This window comes from Maniola jurtina, chromosome 8 (genome assembly GCF_905333055.1).
Source record: "Maniola jurtina chromosome 8, ilManJurt1.1, whole genome shotgun sequence".
Classification (NCBI taxonomy): Eukaryota; Metazoa; Arthropoda; class Insecta; order Lepidoptera; family Nymphalidae; genus Maniola; species Maniola jurtina.
This window is the reverse complement of record NC_060036.1, coordinates 4280858-4302259: the sequence shown is the minus strand read 5'-3', so window position 1 is coordinate 4302259 and position 21402 is coordinate 4280858. Positions and strand designations below refer to the sequence as shown.

At 34.0% G+C, this 21402-nt stretch overlaps 2 protein-coding genes across 3 annotated transcripts; one reads left to right on the top strand and one right to left on the bottom strand.

The window, feature by feature from the left end:
* Positions 1 to 572: 572 nt before the first annotated feature.
* LOC123867539 (2-iminobutanoate/2-iminopropanoate deaminase-like) lies at positions 573 to 3251 on the bottom strand. The gene is made up of 4 exons (XM_045909616.1): positions 3170 to 3251; positions 2951 to 3069; positions 2122 to 2348; positions 573 to 912 (listed from the first exon to the last, which is right to left on the bottom strand). The coding sequence occupies exons 1-4, from the start codon at positions 3206 to 3208 to the stop codon at positions 773 to 775; spliced, it is 525 nt and encodes a 174-aa protein (XP_045765572.1). The 5' UTR covers positions 3209 to 3251; the 3' UTR covers positions 573 to 772.
* A 664-nt stretch (positions 3252 to 3915) lies between these two features.
* Positions 3916 to 21072, top strand: LOC123867532 (serine protease nudel). Of its 2 annotated transcripts, XM_045909602.1 has the most exons (27): positions 3919 to 4064; positions 4787 to 4789; positions 6521 to 6593; positions 7821 to 7934; positions 8034 to 8654; positions 8745 to 8802; positions 8888 to 9001; positions 9315 to 9565; positions 9984 to 10147; positions 10241 to 10368; positions 10564 to 10744; positions 10937 to 11256; positions 11364 to 11662; positions 11826 to 11941; positions 12042 to 12201; positions 12277 to 13408; positions 14330 to 14499; positions 14637 to 14750; positions 14835 to 15018; positions 15102 to 15527; positions 15616 to 15804; positions 16142 to 16289; positions 16841 to 16997; positions 17371 to 17568; positions 19152 to 19383; positions 20051 to 20182; positions 20666 to 21072. In XM_045909602.1, exons 3-27 carry the CDS (start codon positions 6521 to 6523, stop codon positions 20973 to 20975), a joined length of 5991 nt encoding a protein of 1996 aa, XP_045765558.1. In that variant the 5' UTR covers positions 3919 to 4064; positions 4787 to 4789; the 3' UTR covers positions 20976 to 21072. The 2 variants fall into 2 exon arrangements, with proteins under 2 accessions (XP_045765557.1, XP_045765558.1); XM_045909601.1 differs by lacking the exon at positions 4787 to 4789 and having other exon boundaries at positions 3916 to 4064.
* Positions 21073 to 21402: the final 330 nt, after the last annotated feature.

The following is a 21402-nucleotide window of genomic DNA, read 5'->3' as shown; positions in this document are numbered from 1 at the left end:
AAATACTCATAAATAGTGTGATGTAGAAAAGCAAACAAGACATCAATTAACTAATGGATGAACATGGGCAGCGCACATTTCTATTACATAGGTAAGTAATGCCTGGCCAGAAAAATAAAATACCTCGCCATAGCACGGAAAATCCGTGAAACTACATATTTAGTGACCATAGACCATAATATTATACTATTGGCACCCCCAGAGAAAATATTTTATATTTCTGGTCAGGCTTTATATTTAAACCAATATTACCCCAATATCAGTCTATATAGTATATAGAATAAAGTAGCTTCCCATCATCTGTCCTTCTATATATTTAGATCTTTTTAACCGACTTCGAAAAAAGGAGGAGGTTCTCAATTCTTTTTTTAATAGTTGAATAGGCAGAAAAGGATAGACATAAATGATTTCAATGTAATAGGTATATTAATTACTTCAAAGTTAAACATCGTGATATTACAAAAAAATTAAAATTCAATAAACAACATTATAATATCTAAGTAAATATTAAACATATTTTTTAAATAAAGTCAGTGCAGTTGAAAAAAAATTTATTAAAAAGCACATACAAACAGTATAAAATATCTTGTACGATGGTACGGAAGCCTTTGGATGCGAGTCCGACTCGCATTTCAGTTTTTTTTTGCATAACATTGCTGTCATACCTAACATGTATTGGTAAACGCGTGAAAATGGTGCAAACTTCATACCACGTATAACTGAAATCCAACTTATAAAATTTTGGCACTATTTTGCCCTATATCAGGTACATTTATTTGGAACATGGACATGGCCCGGCTTCTGCGATCGTCAAATCTCCACTCAGTGCTATGGCTTCAATCTCTACAGCCGCGCCGACAGGTAATTTGCCTACTTGGAAAGTAGCTCGCGCTGGACAATCCTTGGTGAAAACTGTAACATCGAAATATCCATAACAATATAAAATCTAAACATAAAAAAGAAAAAGCTGACTGACTGATTTATCAACGCACAGCTCAAACTACTGGACGGATCGGGCTGAAATTTGGCATGCAGTGCAGGTAGTTACTTATAATGATGAAGACATACGACTACGTTAAGAAAGGATTTTTGAAATCAATCCCTATGGGGTAAAATAGGATTTTGGAATTTGTGTAGTCCACGCGGACAAAGTCGCGGACATAAACTTGTTATTATAGCCTCAAATTCTAGACCTAGAAAGCTGAAATTTTACACAGAGGTTCCCTTCATAATGTTGACTAGGAATAAGGTCAGATTTTTTGGAATACTCATGGAAGCGAAGCCGCGGGCAATCGCTACTAAATATATAAAAATCTTAACTTGAACTAAGTTCAAAAATAATAAAGTACAGTGAACAAGTTTGAATAAAGTAGATTTTATAAATTGACTAGCTGATGCCCGCAGCTTCGCCCGCGTGGATTGGTCAGATCCCCTGCAGCATCAGGATTGAGGAGTTGGACTCCAAATTTTTTATGAAACAATGTCGCAAAGTTCCTCTATCGATTAAAAAAGAAATGACGCAAATCGGTTCAGAAATCTCGGAGATTTCGGTGTACATAGGTAGAAAAACACAACTCGCTTTTTGAAAGTCGGTTAAAAAAGTAGCCTATTTTACGCCCTGGTCAATCCTCTACTTGCCTGTGAAAGTCCCGTCAAAATCGGTTCAGCCGTTCCAAAGATTAGCCTTTTCAAACAGACAGACAGACAGACAGACAGACAGACAGACAGACAGACAGACAGACAAAAATTTTAAAAACGTGTGATTCAGTTATGGTATCGTTCAAATAACCATATGAGCTTAATATGAGGTAGTTATTTCGAAATTACAGACAGACACTCCAATTTTATTTATTAGTATAGATTAAATTTCTATTCTTTGTAGTGCAAAATAATGCCTGTTGATTTATATCCCCAAAAAATCTGGCATTGATCATTTAAAAAGTTTAATATCTTACTTACAATATGTTTTTTGTAGAGAAACTATAGTGCCTCTTAAAAGGAAATAAATACCTATCATATTATTTAAGAAGCTCTTATCCATTAAGTTTCAGTATTCATTCGAAAGTAGTGTAATATTTCTAAATATTATATTGCTGTACTTTTTACTGTTTAAACACTTACATTGTCCATAAACTTCGTTAACAGTTTTGAAGTCGTCAATATTTTCAAGGAGAATGGTTGTCTTGACCACAGCATCTAAGGAGGATCCACCTGCTTCTAAGACATGCCTCAAGTTGTCTAAAGCCTGACGGGTTTGGGCTTCAGCACCACCTTCTACTAATTTTGCTTGTGGATCCAATCCTAGTACCCCAGACACGTAAAGAGTCTTGTCCACTAAAATTGCTTGACTGCAAAAAACTTAGTTCAGTGTACTTCTTATAACAGTTTGTTATTAACTTAAAAATATTTATTACTAGAAAATGCCCGCGGCTTCGCCCGCGTGGATTTCGGTTTTTTAAAATCCCGTAGGAACTCTTTGATATTCCGGGATAAAAAGTAGCCTATGTGCTAATCCAGGATATTATCTATCTCCATTTCAAATTTGAGCCAAATCCATTCAGTAGTTATTGCGTGAAAGAGTAACAAACATACACACACACACACACATACAAACTTTCGCCTTTATAATATTATTGTGATAGCTGTTATACCTACTATGTGCATGCGCGATTCGTATGTAACATATTATGTGTACTTACATATTACATTTACATAATTAGCTGCCTGAGACTTCATCCGCGTGAACTATTACATACCCATATAATGTTACCCCCTGAAGGGTTGAATTTTCAAAAGTCCTTTGTTAGCGGATATTTACGACCGGAACGAAGGTATTTTAAACGGAAGGTATTTTATTTATGTTCTAAACCCATTTAAATCATCGAAGATTTGCCGATTTTTCCGTATATATTTCGACCTATTAGGTCGAAAACTTGTAGAAAAGAAATACCTGTAAGGTCCAACTGGTTTGTAAATGTTCGGAGAGGAAACGATAATTTTCGTCACTTTATGCCCTTTGGCGGTTGTCTCTGTCATCTTTACTAATAATTTTGCTTTTGCTCTCTGGAACTTGAAATTTTACACGATTTACATTACAAGTATAATTTTGCACTATTCATCTGTAGATATTAAAAAGCCTTGTATTTTGGTAGAATCATGGAATTAATACCGTGAATTTCTGACATCTCGATAGTAAAAAAATAGTCATCGTGATTGATGACTTTTAGCTGTCTGACAATTATTTCTGCAAAGAAAATATCATCACTATCATTTATGTAGAAGGTTTTATAAGGTAAAACTCATAGGTGTATAGAACTAGAGTAAAAACTGGCAGACTTCTATCTTTTCGATATCTTTTGCTGTAAAGCGCATTCCGTAAGAAAATAAAATTCTCGTGCCTTATATTTGCAAGTAAAACTACTTAAAGACATCGCTCACGGCGACTTTTTGTCGCATTGACGCGTATCTAGAACGCGACTCTGAATCGCGTCAGTCGCGACACAGAATCGTGGGGGAAAAGTATACGGACCAGAGACGCACCGCTACTGTATCACGACCTTTTTGTTGCTGTATCGTTGCAAAAAGACGCGATTTGCAAAAATATACATTACAATGCCTCTTTGTATCGTTACGAGATTATCGTGATTGATGGTACTATGATAAAACCTTTCCGAAAATTCCAACAACAACTGTGTTAAGGTTTCAACTTAATGGGATGAATGGTTTAGAAGCTTAAGTTCATAAATGAGACAAACCGGCCCAACGGATATACTTACATTCATTTTTGTACATATATATAAATTACTTTACATCGTAAAATATATTAAACACAAAGCTGTGCTAATAAAACAATGAGGAGCTGTCAGCAGTTTAACGAAAGTCTTCATCAGCAGATTCGTGACACAAATCTTGGTGTAGCAATATCCACCAGTAGCCTTGATGTCATAGAGTGAGCCAGTTCTTAGTTTTATAATATTCAATTTTTTAGCAAAATCATGTGTTTTGTTCAGTGATTGTCTAGTTTTGCTTAGGTACTAGATTCGTGTCAAATGACACGATAAAATGTGAGTATGAAGCATTTTTTTACTAGACTGTGATTTTATTTCATATAATCGCTAAAGATTTTATTCTTATTTCATGGTTTAACGACATAATAAAATGTAAATAGCGGGTACGTGCCACGATTAATACGATAATTGTGAATTATCGATAGAAACGAGTTGGCGAGCATCGAGAAGCAAGTGTCTAGTTGGAATAGATTTATCAATGAGCTTTGTACGGGTGTGCAGCGCTGCGCCGCGTGGTCACTCGGATATGCAGACGATACATAGTATAAAAAAGAATATATTTTTATTCAAGTAAACTTTTACAAATTCTTTTGAATTGTCAAAATGATTTACCACTGGTTCGGAATGCCGTTCCTACCGAGAAGAACCAGCAAGAAACTCGGCGGTTGCTCTTTTAAATTGTTCAATTTACAAAGATATGCCATACAAGCAATTGCAGCCCCGCGCATTGTTGGAGCGAGTCAAATCCATGCTTTTTCATCATTTACATAATCTTCGATTGTATAATATGCTTTTGCCAGGAGCATACTTTTAATAGATTTTTAAGCTTTAGTAAGGCAAGTCTAAAATTCACTGAGGAATTTTATTGTAAAAAAATATTATACTCATTGCCAGAAATGACTTTTCCACTTTCCTGAGGCGGAGCGTTGGATTTGCGAGCTTATTACGGTTTCTAGTTTGCCTGTCGTGGAAGTCACCGATTTTTTTGTAACTGCGAGAATGTTTTGGCATAAAAAAATTATATGAATGTAAATGAGAAGCTACTGTAAGAATACCTATTTCCTTAAATTTCTCTCGCAGTGAATTGTGCGGTTTTAAATTATAAATTGCATCTATTGCCCTTTTTATGTATTACGATTTTTTTTCCAATACATAATAGGCAAAATATACATTTTTTGCTGTTTCCACGTCAGTTATCTGTCGAATCTGTCTACCGGCGTAAACAGCAGAGCTGAGTTTGCCAGCAAGTATATTATTTTAATTCCTTCACAAACTGTGCGAGTGTTTTAACCGCCAAGAAAGCTTCAAGGAACGAGTTTTTTTCTTTGAGTTTCATTCTTTTCTCTTGTCGCTACGACAAACTAGTGAAGAAAGAGTTCTGGCCGGCAGTCAGCGATCGACATCGATGTATAAGGATATGCCATTCCCATATAAATCCGTTTACAAAAATGAGCCTATAAAAAAATAAATATTACGTCATTGAACTCGTCAGTGAATTTGACGCGAGCGTCAACTCTCTATTATTAAAAAGATCAAGGATGGAATGGAGCTGTTTTGTGCAATATTTCGTCATTTTTTTTTTTTGCGTTAAAAATATTATTAGTGCAGATATGAGCATGTAATGAATCTAACAAAGAATTTTCACAAATAATATGTAATAATATAAACCATAACCAAAAAAACTTCTGTAGTACGGAACCCTCTATCAATGCGGCAGCTTCGCCGTTGCGGATGCGGAAGCCCGCAAAATCGCTAAAATATAACTACGTCATACGTACGACGTATACATACAAAATACACACATCGTTAAATAGTTAAACACATACATAAACATACATAGTTAAATACATAAAAAATACATATCAGCATGTATACACTCAAACATACATGTATAGTTTTCGCGACTTGCAACATCCGCATCCGCGTGACTATCCGCATTGATTATTATTATTGTAGATGCAGATGTGGATGCCCAAATCAATGCGTAACCTTCACAATTGCGGGTGAGGATGCGAATATCGGAAACATCGCTAGTCTACTAGTACAGATATACATACATAGTAAAACAGTTAATTATATACAAACATACATAGTTAAATACTTACAAACATACAATCATAGTTAAATATATTCATGATCATAAGTAGTCTGTCATACGCGAATAAAAAGTTTTACTTCAAAAAAAATAACACGACTCCATTCTTTCTGTATTCCAATTGTACGATATTTTTGCGGCAAATATTTAATCATAGCAAAATTAAAAATATACCCAGCTTATACGTTAAATTAAATGAGAAAACGATATACTTACGAGTGAAATGTTATTCCATCTTTTTTTTGATGGATTTCCGTACGGTTTTTGCAAGATTTGACCGCACATGACGGCATTTTCGACAGTCAAAAACACGTGCGATACGATAAAGCGTGTGCGGCCGACTGATGCGTGATAAAGAGACTTTTGCCAATTCTCTTTAACTTGTGAGCGCATTTTTTTTCTTCTAAGGGCCTATCCATATACATCGATGGCGATCGACTATTAATTAATTATATTTATCTCTTTGATTGTACGTTGCTTAAGCGAGAAAATTGCGATAGCTAGTTGCTTCCTCGTCCACCTTTGGACAAGTGCCTTAATGGAGTACGGTAGCTTGTACCAGTAATTTATAAAAAATATCAAAGCTTAATTTTAATACTTTCAATAGTTTCTGACTAAACTCTAATTCATTTCTTAGATGATGGCTCCAAATACCGAAGAAAAGAAACCAGTTAGTCTTCTGCCCATGGACTTGGCTGAGACTAATAACGGTAACTTTACAATGATAATAATTAATTAATTAAAAATTAATAATTAAGGCCTTACAATAATAATAATTAATTAATCGTAATCAACACGGCGATCAGCAATATATTTATTACGCATGCCATGGACCATGATAACATTCGTTGCGCTCAGGCTAGCTCAATATTGTGGCAAGGGGCAACTACCATACCCTTCCAAGTTAGCTCGTTACCTACTATTTTTGACTGCATCGTCACTTACCTTCAGGTGAGATCGTGGTCAAGGGCTACCTTTTAGTGGATTCACTACCAATATTATAAATGCGAAATTGTATTTATTTGTTTGTCCTCCAATAACGCCGCAGCGGAGCAACAGAGTCGGTCCTAATGACTTTAAACTTTGATAAAATTAATATCTTTGAACGACATCATTGATAAATTTAGAGTCTAATGCAAATAGTAGCAATAGATACCTAGTAGGTACGTAGCTTAATTCATAACTGGAATATTTTTATAGCGTTATTTTAAACTTGGTTACTGTAAGGTAGTAATATACTTTAATCTTTTGCTACGTCCAGCTTTCATAGTTTTAATGCACTAAATTAGGTCCTAAAATAAGTGAAAAAATATCTTCAGATTAATAATTATGTGAATATTTTTATAACCTTGTTTTCATAAAGATCTTTTTCATCTTTCATTGCGATCAATCCATCACCGGCTCACTACTGAGCACGGGTCTCCTCGGGGAATGAGAAACGTTTGGCCATAAACTATAATCTACATTGTCAAGTGCAGATTAACAGATGTAACATACCTTTTAGAGAACATTATAGAGACCCCTCAGGCATACAAGTGTAGATATCTCCTTATTTCTATCTCCTCACGATATTTTCCTTCACCGTTAAAGCTAGTGATATTTAAGTGCTTAAAACGATCATACTTAAATCCGAAAAGTTAGACGTGTGTGCCCGGGATCGAAGCCCCGACCCTCTGACTAGGAGGCCGACGTCTTAACCACAAGACTATCAGCGCTATTTCATCTTTAATATATGACTAAATTAATGCGTGAGTAAGGTTCCGTGTGGCGATCTTAATTAAAGGAAAATATGAACTCCACTAGTATCATAAATTACGAGTATGTACCTACTAATGTCTACACTTACAATACTTGCCTTCACTTTCTCTATAGGAGTTGTTTATTTTTGCACAATAAATTTACAGGCCTGTTGATAATATTTTTATTCGGTATTTCAGGAAAAACTGACCTCAAGTGGTACCCTGTATTACAAAAATTACTAGCAATACTAATTATAATTTTATTTGCTGTTGGATTTTATATTTTGATAATAAGGCTTCTACAAAATGATGGTAAGCACTGTTACTTCTTCATTTGCCAATATGCAACATGCGCTTAAGTACTTATATTTTCATCCTTATGATAAATAATATTATATTTCCTGTTTTTAGACAACATTCACAATACAGAAATTATTGTCGTCTCAGCACTACGTGAAGGACAAAACATGTCAATTTTACAAGACAAAATGGAAATATTTTTCCAATTAAATAATAAAACATTTTCTAACAAACGAAAAAAAAGAGAAACCATCTCAGTGCCTAAAAATACTGCAGGTCATACCAGAACAAGTAATCAAATAAAATTTAAAGATAATGAAATACAAAGGCTACGTAAATTGATGTCGGAACACGATGTTTTATGTAATGAAGAAAGTCATAAAGAAGCTTGCAAAGAACTAGTAATGAAAATAAAATTGCTTACGGAAAACAGTTTTACAGGTCATGTTGATAATAATAATGGTGACTTAGATACAAAAAATACTGTAGGAGCAAATAATGAAAATAAATCCGATGAAAACACTGCAGATATATCAAAACGAGAAACAGCTTATAATTTGGTGAGGCCGACGAAAAGTGTGACGATGGAAAGGGACACAGACTCTTTTGGGATTCCTAACCAAATAAGTCATCCACATTTAGCTACTTTTCCACGTGAATCACGTAATTCACAATTAACAGATACATGTTTATTAGCACGTCTCATGAGACAGAGTTTTCCAGATTTGCAAGGTACTAAATTGTTCTAGTACCAGTAGATACTTCTGGTTGATTATTATTTATCTTTGTTGTCTATTAGTTATTGCCCAATTTTATTTTTAGGTGTATACGACAATCCACAGTTAGACTATCAATCACAAATATCGCCGTACTCTTCAAGGTTGGTACCAGAATAAAAAAAGCTTTATCAGCACTGCGTATAATTAATTTTATTAAAATTACCTTGATTTTTTCGTTTATTTCAGACATGTTCCATCAAGTTACTACTCTTCTCATAATCAGGATCGCGAAGTTGATTCACACAAACATAAACCACATCCTCAAGATATTGCAATTGCTATGCGATTTATAGAACCCAAGTAAGTAAAAATATTTTAAGAATAGAATGTTACGGCTATACTCACATATTTAGTTGATGTTTGAACGATTGTGAGTGATATCCAAACCACTCACTGTAGTTTAAACATTAAAAACATATTCTACGTACAAAATCTCAAGTTATAGTCTAGATTCAGTGTTTTGGACTGTATATTGTATAATTTATATCGATAAGTCCTTTAATCTGCTTTTATATTATGTATGTTAAGAACAATATTGCTACGTAAGATTGATAAATACTAGAGCTTAATTTGCAAAAAATAAATTAAATTATTGGTATTATTTTGATTTCAGGCACGATAATATCACTACTAAAGATGCATCAGTAAATTTTTCTGTTAATGAAGTTGAATGTCCTGTTGGCACTATTTCCTGTAACGATGGCAGTGCCTGTGTTGAAGAGAAACAGTGGTGCGACGGAAAAGTAGATTGTAGTGACGTGAGCGATGAAGCACGATGCACATGCAAATCAAGAGTAGATGTCGCAAGAATATGTGACGGCTATTTTGATTGTCCATTTGGTGAAGATGAAATGGGTTGTTTTGGTTAGTTAAAAAAATGTTATTGTTATAAATTATGTTTATGTTATTATTATTAGGTATTATAAAAATTTATTAATGGAAAAATAATAAACGTTAAATTAATTAAGCAAATAATAAAGTTGTAGAAAGTTTAGTTTAGACTTAAATTAGTTAAAATAACAAAACATTACTAAGCACTTGTTTATTGAACTAGTAAAAATTGTGTTTCGGAAAACGAGGCTTCCAGCCCGGTAAGTACAAAGCAAACTAAAGAAAATATGTGCGAGTAAATTTATGTTATGTGTGTGTGTGCGTGTGTTATATTATAATGATATTTAATACTAATAAGATTAATTTCATATATACATGCACATTGTTTTAACAAATTACTAGAATCTAAAATAAAAGATGATCATATGGTTTTGAAGTTATTTCTTTGCAGGTTGTAGTGAAAGCACATTTAGCTGTGAAGATGTAAACTCTCATGAAGACTCAAGAAGTACGTGTTTTTCCAAAGAACAAAGATGTAACAACATAGTTGATTGCCCAAACCATAAAGATGAAATTGATTGCAGTATGCTAGCGCCTAGTTTACATAAGAAGCCTGTAAGAATTTATTTGTCTCAATATAAATTTAAGGGAGTAAACGATATTTTAGGAAAACTTGCATTTATATGAATTTTGTAATCTTCTTTTTAGCTTTTTGCAATATCCAACACAGAGGGTTTTCTACTTAGAAATTATAAAGGAACCTGGTATGCAGTTTGTGATAACCCCTATATGTGGGCCCACGATGCTTGTCGCCGTGAAACGGGGCTAATAATAAGGTAACTTCTCAAAAAATACATCTGGTATGATGAAATGAAATGATTTTTTATATATAATGTCGTGTCTATGTACAAAATCGGAGAGTATTACAAGTAAACTTAACTTAGCTAAACTTTAGGTAATAAATGGTCAAAGTTTAGCTAACTCGTAAGAATAATTTTTTATTTTATTTATTATCGGTTATTTTATCCCAGGCCGCCTTTTATTCAAGTCTTGTCGATCGATCCACTACTAAAGGTTGACTATATAAGCACTGTTCCTGGAGGATTAATTCATACGAGCAACACGTGTCTTAACTCCTCTGCTGTATATGTCACATGTCCTGATTTGCTATGTGGAACGAGGATGCTCACCCCATCACAGCTAATAAAAGAGGTATCTTGAAATTAAATCTTCTACTTAAATATTCGTAATATTCGTAAACAAAGTATTACAGACAAAAGTATTAAACATGTGAATTTTGGTATTTTAGCGATATCGTAAATTTAAATTTTAAAGACCTAAACAATCTTTGAATCATTTTGAGATGTCACAACAAATAAAATATTTTTATGGCTCTTATCACAGGACGCTGCAATAGAAAGTCGTCTCTTCGGTCGTAATAAAAGATTTCTTCTCCCATATCCTGCCATATTTTACGGCGGCCGAGTGAAGAGATACGTTACAAATAAAAACGCAAACTCTGATTTGATTTTTAAATATTTAAGTAAAGGCAGGGTTGATGAAACAAGGAATAAGAGGTCAGAGGGTAGAGTTGTAGGTGGTAAGCCAAGTCAGCCGACAGCATGGCCATGGATGGTTGCATTATACAGAGATGGAATGTTTCATTGCGGAGGAGTTATTATTAATCAAAATTGGATCATGACAGCAGCGCACTGTGTTCATAAGTAAGTTTTTTAATTAATTTATAAATCTTACTAGATTTTTAACTCATATTTCTGTGAATTTTGTGTAATAATACTCTTCTCTTAGTTAAAATATTTTTTTCTTTAAGATTTTGGCAACACTATTACGAAGTGCAAGTTGGTATGCTGCGTCGTTTTTCATTTTCACCTCAAGAGCAAAACCATCGTGTAACTCACATAATTGTCAATCAGAATTATAATCAAGAGAATATGAAAAACGATCTTTCTCTATTAAGAGTTAAACCTGGTATACAGTTCAGTCGATGGGCGAGGCCAATTTGTTTGCCAAGCCGTGAGGTGGCTGGTAGTGACTGGAAATGGGGACCGGCAGCTGGAACCATTTGCACTGCTGTAGGCTGGGGAGCCACTGAAGAGAGGGGACCTGATCGTTAGTAAAACTATATTTGTCAATACAGATTTAAAACAGTCGATTTAGGAATAATCAATAAAAACTTATTATTATTTAGCAGTATTATGTATGTTTAATATTGTGTTATGTATAACTGTTAAAATAATTAAAATAACGAAACAATATCTAAAATTTATCACAGCTGACCACATGCATGAAGTAGAAGTTCCTATCTGGGAGCGTTGTAAACACGAAGAAGATCAATCTGGAAAAGAAATATGTGCAGGTCTAATGGAAGGGGGAAAGGATGCGTGTCAAGTATGTTGAACTCATTTTTCAAATAAATAGTACTATTTATATCTACTATGTAGTAGATTATATTATTATCATTATGCCATCATTTCCTTTTGTATTTCAGGGCGATAGTGGTGGTCCACTATTGTGTAGAAATCCTATAAATACACAACAGTGGTATGTGGCAGGAATTGTAAGCCATGGTGATGGGTGTGGCAGGAAAGACGAGCCTGGTGTTTACACGAGAGTCAGTTTATTTGTACCCTGGATAAAGTATCATATTTGTAAGTCTAAATGCTTTCACGTTTCTAGAAAATAATATTTTATATTATAAAAACACTATGATCTATTTTTTGCAGCTTCAAAAAGATTACCTGTAATACAGCCAAAGCAAGAGTGTCCGGGTTTTAGATGTGATTCGGGAATATTAAAATGCTTACCTAAAAAAAGAATGTGTGATAAAATAATAGATTGCCTTGATGGTGAAGATGAACTGAACTGTGATGTCGATACGTTATTAGAACAACCCGAAAAAAGTTTGATCGAAGAAAATCCACCTCTTACGAGAAAAGTCAGTGAAAAATCAAACGAAAATAAATCAAAAGAAAAGGAGAAAAATGATAACTCTGCATCATCTGAAAAAAACAGCATAGAAGATACTAAAAAACTTATTAAAATAACTACAGATAAGTCACAATCTACAAGTTTATTTGATGATTCAAAAGAGCTCAGTAACGAAGAAAATTTTCAAATTGAAAGCACGACTTTATTCAACGGCCTTCTTGAGAACTCTACAGTAGCGCATAACATCCTAAAACTAGTGACAGACCTAGATACAAGCGCCAATGATTTAAAATATGCTTCTACTGTAGAATTTTCAAATATAGATTATTCACAGGAAGTTGGCAAAGAAGAAAATGTTGATGAAAATATTACTTTAGATCCAATTAATTTTTCAACAAATGAGGAGCCAGAACAACATTCAGTAAAAATAGATACCTCTAAATATCCATTGCAATCAATGTCGTCGATCGTTGAAAACAACTCATATGAAGTGATTAAAAAAGAGATGTCTGAAGATAATAAGCTAATGACAACGACTGTGGTAACACATTCATCGCTAAGTACACTGGCACATTCTAATGATCCAACAACGACAGATAATTATGAATTTAGTAATAATCTGGAGCATCCCTTACATAATATAGAAAGTGACAAAATTAAAACAACTAATGAGTCTCATGAATTAATCGTAGAACTTTTGCCACATTCTAATTTCATTAGTGATGATATAAAAAATACACAATCAGAAAATCATAGACATGATCAGGAATTATCGGTAACAAATCATGTAGAGAATAATACCGATGCCTCAAAACGTCTGGACTCTAAAGACAGTATTATTAAGATAGAGGATATAACATTTTTAGAGCTGGAACCGGCGAAAATAAGAAAAAAGCATTTGACACCATTGGAATTCCAATGTGGGCGGTATGTAGTTTTCTTTCCAGTATTGACTAGTCGTATGCCTGGTGAATTTTTCATCATTATATTATATTATAATATAAGGATATTAGAAATGGACCATAAGGGGTCGATATTTTTAGATTTTCACTTCGACTACCCGATGTGAATAAATCATTTGGGTATGCATTTCTAACAACCCTTTCTTATAAAGAACTTTTGTTCATTCAATGTTCATCTCTCTAGGCTTAGGCAGTTGTTTGACCGCCGACGATTAGCGAGAAACGAGTTGAGCTAAAGCGGGAAAGGGCTGTATGTGAAAGGCTAAGGACAGGGTATGGTCATGCTTGCTATCATGGAAGGCCTGTTCAGCAGTGGACGACTGCAGGACGATATTATGATGATGATGAATTGAGATAAAAACTAGAGTTGGCTAGCAATGAGAAGTGAGAGTATAGTTGGGCTAGTTTTCTCGCTGGGTTGTAAGGGAGTGTGCAAGTGTAACGGGCAAGTAATCGCCCATCGCACTTTAAAAATAGTCGCTGCATTTGTGCAGTTTGCTGCATGAGTATTTGTCCGCCAAGAGAGCGTCGCTGAACGAGTTTTTCTTTGATAGCTCTTGTCGTTGTGACAAATTAGTGGAGAAAGAGTTCTCACCAGGCAATATGCATAGTCAGCGATCAACTTTTAATATATTTATCTCTTTTATTGACACGGAAGTTGCATACAATGATTGTAAGTTTCTTAGTAAAAATATAGTCGATAGTTAGTCGCTTCCTTTTCGGTAGTTGGACAACAGCCAAGCTAATAATTTATCAGTCTGTGGGAGTTTTGTTATAAAGATACTTTTATACTTAAAGTATAATAAATACGGAAATTACGCGGAGGTTTAAAATAAAATATTAATTGTGATTTTGTTTCTAAACAATTTTTTATTGTAAATTACAGTATTTACCAAATTGTGCCCTATGCTACTCGTTGTGATCATAAAGCAGATTGTGAAGATGGAACTGATGAATTAGATTGTGCATGCTTAGACTATTTAACAAACTATGACAGTAAGTTGATATGTGATGGAAACTTTGACTGTGCTGATGGACAAGACGAAATTGATTGTTGTAAGTAGTTACTGATATGTGATTCCTATACAGTTAAGTTTTACCGGGTACCTCGTGTTTATGTATTTATTCTTAGATAATTATGATAATTTATTCCTAACTTAATCTATTATTAAAGTTGCATTTTTTTTATTTAGTTACGTGTGAGGAAAATCATTTTCTATGTAAACGTAGTCAAATTTGCTTGGATATGAAATACATTTGTGATGGGACACCTCAATGCCCACTAGGAGAGGACGAATTAGATTGTTGTAAGTAAAATATTATTGACCATTAATAAATAAAGTATTTTGCATAAACTAACTAAACTTAATTTAATAATTCAATTGTTATAGTCACTTTATCAAATGGAAAACATATTATACATGATCCAAATGGCAGACCGCAGGTCAATTTGGAAGGATATATAACGAAAAAGCTTGTCAATAATAATGATTGGCAAATAGTGTGTGAAAAAGATATGCCAATTAAAACACAAGAGGAATCCGCTAATCATATTTGTCGCTATCTTGGTTTTAGGTAATTCTTATTATATCTATTTATTTTGGTCATGCATAAAAGAAATTGATAAGCAGAAATAATAATGCTAAATATTTTTTCAGTGCCGCTAATAGATATTTAATGAAGTACATTAATATGAAAGATAGTGCGGTAAGTTCTGTAGGAGATTACAAAAAAAACAAACGGGATATTGATACAAAAATTCCGGTACAGTTTACGTTTAAAACTGAAAATAGTAATAATTCGCATAAAAACATTATTATTAATGAACCTGAAATAATTAAGGAAGAATGTGTACCTAACATTACGAAAACTTGTATGACACTTTACGTATACTGTGACCATTCTTTGTTTACACATTTTGATGTAACTCAAGATCTTCGCACCAGTAAAAATATGGGAGACGATTCTTTATTTATGTGGCCATGGATCGCCAAATTATATGTGGATGGAAAGTATAAATGTACGGGTGTATTAGTAGATTTGTCTTGGGTTTTAATCAGTCACTATTGTCTTCAAAGTTACACGTAAGTTTTATCAATAACTGCATTACAACTGAGTTAATTTATTGAATTTTGAATTCGTTTTGTAGAAAAAAAAAAATATTATTTCCAGTTTGAGCCATCACTATATATCCATTGTACTTGGATCACATTATACACTAGATTCTACGATAGGTCCATATGAACAAGTTTATCAAGTCGATGCAAAGAAAGATTTATATCGAAGTAAAGTTATCCTCCTTCATTTGAAAGAGCCTGCACAATATACTGTTATGGTAAAGCCAATGGTCGTCATGTCTTCGTGAGTATTATCTTCAGTATATGCCTATATCAGCAGCTGTTGTTATAGCAATTAAAGGATGGTATAATCCATACAAAATTACTTCTCACGCGCCATTTTAACTCTAAGGGCTGGAGCACATATGGCACAGCGCAGCACAGAGCATTTTTCACAGTCAAAATATATGTGCGCCAGCCCTTAGAGTTAGCTGTCATGTCAAAAATGGTTCACCTTTAAACTATAGACTAGAACTAGAATCGTACTTTTGACATGATATTTGACACATAATGTTAAAATGGCGCGTGAGAAGTCATTTTTTAAGCATTATGTAATAATTTGATGGTTATTTGATTTGTAGATTTTCTGAAGACACGAAAAATACAATATGTGTGACCGTTGGACAGACTAAAAATAATAAAACATTTAATGTGTTCCTAAAAGAAACAGACGATTGCGATTTACACAACCGATGTTTTATTCGACAAAGGAACGAGAGCACATGCTATGTAAGTTTACCTTTAATTTAGAGCGTAACATAATTTTCTGTTTACTCTGTTTTAAGTGTGTGTACATTACGGATTCTCATGTTTCATTAATACTCGACGTTAACCATGATACATTTTCGAAATTTACATTTAAACCGATAGGTACCTCTTGAAGTTCCTTTAATCTTTATTTACTAAAGGGCAGGCAATTTAGGTTTTGCTTATTGAATATATAGTGAAGATTATACTTAGCTCAGAAGTATAACCACGAATAAACGTCCAAAACTGGTTGCGGTTTTGGACGTTTATTCGTATTATTTAAAAAAAAAAATCATTACGTCTTCTTAAAAACTCTATTTTTAAGAAGACGTAATGATTGTTAGATGTTCGTTACTTTGAAACATCGTGACTGATGCATGCCTGAGAGGTCTCCTTAATATTCTACTAATTCTCACATGGCCAGCGTGGAGGATTATGGTCAAGCCCTTCATTTTCTGAGAGGAAACCCGTTCCCATTAGTGTGTCATCGACGGGTAGTGATACCTATAATTTGAGTTATATTTATTTCACAGTTGGACGCGGACTCTCAATGGGCTGGAATAATTAGTTGTCATACGAAGCAAGGATGGTACCCAGCAGCATCCTTTGTAGAAAAGGACATCAATTGTGCTAATCGAATAGTTGGTACAGATATTGGGAATCTCAAACACGAAATTAAATATTACGAAGGTAAAAATGTTTCAATTCTTCAATTGTGGGTATCTTTGCTATTAAGCTTTAACTAGAGCACTTTCGTGATAAAATGCAAGCAAAGTTAGTATCTTGATATTTGCTCTATTATAAGTTGTTTGGAAGCTACGGTATTAATAATACTACCCACTACAGTTACTAGAGTTTCCACTCATCTACAACCTAAGGAAAGAACTTAATATATAACTAATATATTATTTTATATCAACGAGTAGTGACGCTTTTCATAAAATATTCTATGTGCTAACAGAAGTTTGAACATCTATTTTGCTTAATCCAATTTTTATGCATAAGTACGTTTGTTCGGACGAATCAAAAAAGTGTCTCTTGTTAAAACATGTTGAATTCACAGAAAAACCCTTATCAAATTCCTTGGAAGAAAATCTACTCGATGACTGTGAAGGTACTCGATGTCAAAGAGGCAAGTGTGTGGAGTTACAAAATGTTTGTGATGGAGTCACAGACTGTGAAGATGCCACCGATGAGTCCAAGGAATCCTGTAGAAAAAAACACGATATTTGTACGCACGACCCTCTTCATCGTGGATGTGGTTAGTAATTACTTTTAAATCTTTACACGTAAGAGGAGAAACTAACTGACTTAATATAGGTTACTTATTATCAAAAACATACAGCTTGAACCGCTGAATCTATAGACTTGAGATTGCTCATGTAGGTACTCATTCTAACTTACATAATCCAAAAAAAATGATTTTGAGAAATCCCAATGGAACATTTAATAAACATTCATGTGAATGTCCATTTTTAACCGACTTCCAAAAAAGGAGGAGGTTCTCAATTCGTCGGGATCTTTTTTTTTTTTTTTTTTTTTTTTATTTTTTTTTTATATTTTTTATGTATGTTCCCCGATTACTCAAAGACCCCTGGACCGATTTGGAAATTTTTTTTTTTGTTTGAAAGGGTATACTGTGCAGGTGGTCCCATATAAATTTGGTGAAGATCTGATGAATATCTTTGGAGATGGAGAACAGAACTCCTCAATGGATAAGAGCAAATTGCTCGCGATCAGTGTAATAGCTTAGTAAACAGTAGGGTTTTAACTGGGCATAGCATATTATAGTACAGTGGGGCCACTAAAAATTGTGAAATAAAAAATTTTCAAAAGAAAAATAAAACCGACTTCAAAAACCAAAAACACTAAAAAGTAGAAAATAATTTTTGTTTAGCTACACATGTAATGTACCTAGGTATGAAGTCGGGCGAGCTTCACTCTTGGATTTCTAATTTTGTTTTAATATGCTCGCTCGACTTCATACCTAGGTACATTACATGTGTAGCTAAACAAAAATTATTTTCTACTTTTTAGTGTTTTTGGTTTTTGAAGTCGGTTTTATTTTTCTTTTGAAAATTTTTTATGGCTATATTAAAGATGAAGAAATACGTATAATTTGAAAATTTCAAACCTTTGCCTACTTTCTAAAATTCCAATCGAGCGAAGCGGGGACTGGGCCAGCTAGTAATACTAATTAATAACATTTTATTTTGGAACTCTGTACTTATAGCTATAAGTTTCGGAAATCCACTTGACGATTGGAACTCAGTTTATATTATAACGTTACGGATTTGCACACACGAAGGTTTTTTGTATTCTTTTGTGTGCGCCATTCTTATGTGGGTTTTAATCTTAAGTAGGTTGGTATATCTTGTCTTTAAGGATACTCCGGAGGCGGAATGTAAACGTGGGTAGTAATATATCACAACACACGCTAACACGAAATAATATTACAAGATATTTAATCTATATCACTATTATTACAAGTGTAAATTAAAAATTTATAACTCCCCCGACAAGTGAAGGTTACAGTAATAACTAGAAAAGAGCTGATAACTTTCAAACGGCTGAACCGATTTTCTTGGATTATGGCTAAGAACACTCTCGATCAAGCCAACTTTCAAACAAAAAAAACTAAATTAAAATCGGATCATTAGTTTAGGAGCTACGATGCCACAGACAGATACACAGATACACATGTCAAACTTATAAGTTATAACACCCCTCTTTTTGGGTCGGGGGTTAAAAATATGTGATGAAATCCACTGAGATTGTTTGATTTAGCTTATGGAGGTATGTAACTACGCTGAAAATATTGTACAACTAATCAAATCCTTTCAGAATGTCCAGTTGGCCAATTAAAATGTTACAATGGCCGGTGTATTCTAAAAGAGTTGTTCAAAGATGGTCACGACGATTGTGGAGACGGCACCGATGAGCCCGGACATACCAAATGTTCAGACTATCTCAGACGTGTGATGCCGTCGAGGCTTTGTGATGGAATCCTGCACTGTCATGACCGAAGTGATGAAGATCCGATGTTCTGTAAATGTCATGCGAAAAAAGGATTTAAGTTAGTACCTTTTAAGTATCCATATATATAGTTACGAAGAAACAGCCTGACAGTCATATCAACATACAGCTCAAATCCACGTTGGTTCCAAAAACTTCAGAATTTGCCTACATTGTGGTTTCTCTATAACGTTACCCCCTATAAGAAAGAATTTTTGGAAACTACACCCAAACAAAGCCAAGGCGGATCAGCTAGTCTAGTGATAAAATTAAAATTTAAATAAATTACCCTTTTTTTAACCTCTACGGGTTTCGGTATTATTAGCTATATTAGAGAATTTTTGAGTTACAGGGAAATCACATATTATCACCAACAACAATAATAAAAGGAAAAATCCTGACTCATCAATGTCCAGCCCAACCCGTTGGACATAGAAAACTGAAATTTTGCACGAAGATTACCTTTATTGTTGTTAAGGAATTGAACCAGATTGGACGTTTATTCTATTTTATAAAACCATCCTAATTACCAAACAGTTTTTCACATGTGGGAAAATAGGAAGAATGAGCGCTTCCAGATTGCACAACTTTGAAAAGTTATAGTTTTTTGTTTAGCTCAGATCTGGACTAATGAAAGGGTTTTACAACACTACTAAAAAACTTACCGAATTGATGAATCCAGGGCACAATAGATTTTAATTTATATATAATTTTTTATTAATTTATAGGTGTACAGCATCATCTACGCACATGGAAGATTACTGCGTCGCATTTGACATGGTGTGCGATGGTATGCGTGATTGTCCAAATGGTGAAGACGAGAAGAATTGTATTGGTCTGATTGCACCTAGAGGAACTCCGTAAGTTGTTTCGAATCGAATTAACTCTATAGACCCTAAGAGAAGGCCTTGAAATAGCCAAACTAAGTATCAGGGCCGGTCTCCACCTAAGCGGAGAGGAGAGATGTATTCAGTCGACCAATCAGATTCATTATAGATGACGTAAAAAAAATATCACGTCATCTTTTAAAAATCTGAATGGTTGGCTGTACACATCTCCTCTCCGCTCCGCTTAGGTGGAGACCGGGCCTAACACTACACTGCAATAAATTCTCGAACATAATATAGCCAGGGAGCTGGTTCTGTATCATAATCAATATTACACGAAAAATGCATTTTTTGCTGTCAAGTTGAAAATCTCTTCATACAAAAACTTTCAAGTCACTAAACTCATGTCTATAGTTTTTGTAGCTATATTTTACTCCGTAGCCGTATCAATACCTCTCTTAAAAAAAGTAACCTAGGACCTCTTTATAACGAATGATTGTTGTAATTTCATTTTAGACATGGCACGGGAGAAGTGGCAATACGGTCTCACGGAGTGTGGCACTCGAAATGTTATCCTACACAGAACCACACCAGATCCCAATTAGAAGCCATTTGTCGAGAAGTCGGCTTCATCAGTGGTCACGCGAAACAACTGCCAACTCTGGGAGTTCCTCATCAACACAACAAAGTTGTTGTTGATACATTTTCGGATATAGCACTCAACAACAACACTAATATCAAGTTAAGGAACAGTAATGCGCCTATAGCTCGAACAGTTGTTGAAGAAAATGAGAATTGCTATCCAGTTTTTATAGAATGCCTGTAGCGTTAGTAGTCATAATGTGCTACTGCTAGCAATCAGAATTAGAAATAAAATTAAGTAATAATAAGAGTACGAAATAAAATAAGTATTTTAATTATAATTATTCTTTTTATTTTCAATATCGGAGTATCTCCGTCAATATCCTAAAGTCATATCATACTTATAATTTTATATATTTAGTTTACATTTGACAAGTAGTGCCATCTGTTTTAGATAGTAGAATCACGATAAAGGCTTGTGAATAACCTCATTTTTGTAACGAACCTTACAAAGAGTCGGAGTATTTTCCGGTTAGCTGAATATTGTCCGGGTGTGGCGTAAAGAATCGCCTACTACTAAGAACTAATTTGATTTTATGCCGTAAGATGGCATTTAGTAAAATGACAATTTTCTTTTTATAGGTTTTCCAACTCACCAAAACCAGAATTTA

Excerpts from the sequence above, each read along its gene's own strand:
- LOC123867539 (XM_045909616.1), bottom strand. The coding sequence starts at position 3,208 with ATGACTATTTTTTTACTATCGAGATGTCAGAAATTCACG. Across the intron at positions 3,070-3,169 it reads CGAGATGTCAGAAATTCACG|TTCCAGAGAGCAAAAGCAAA; the intron begins GTATTAATTCCA and ends TAAAATTTCAAG. Across the intron at positions 2,349-2,950 it reads AAACCAGTTGGACCTTACAG|TCAAGCAATTTTAGTGGACA; the intron begins GTATTTCTTTTC and ends AGTTTTTTGCAG.
- LOC123867532 (XM_045909601.1), top strand. The coding sequence starts at position 6,521 with ATGATGGCTCCAAATACCGAAGAAAAGAAACCAGTTAGTCTTCTGCCC. Across the intron at positions 11,663-11,825 it reads TGAAGAGAGGGGACCTGATC|CTGACCACATGCATGAAGTA; the intron begins GTTAGTAAAACT and ends AATTTATCACAG. Across the intron at positions 20,183-20,665 it reads ATTGCACCTAGAGGAACTCC|ACATGGCACGGGAGAAGTGG; the intron begins GTAAGTTGTTTC and ends ATTTCATTTTAG.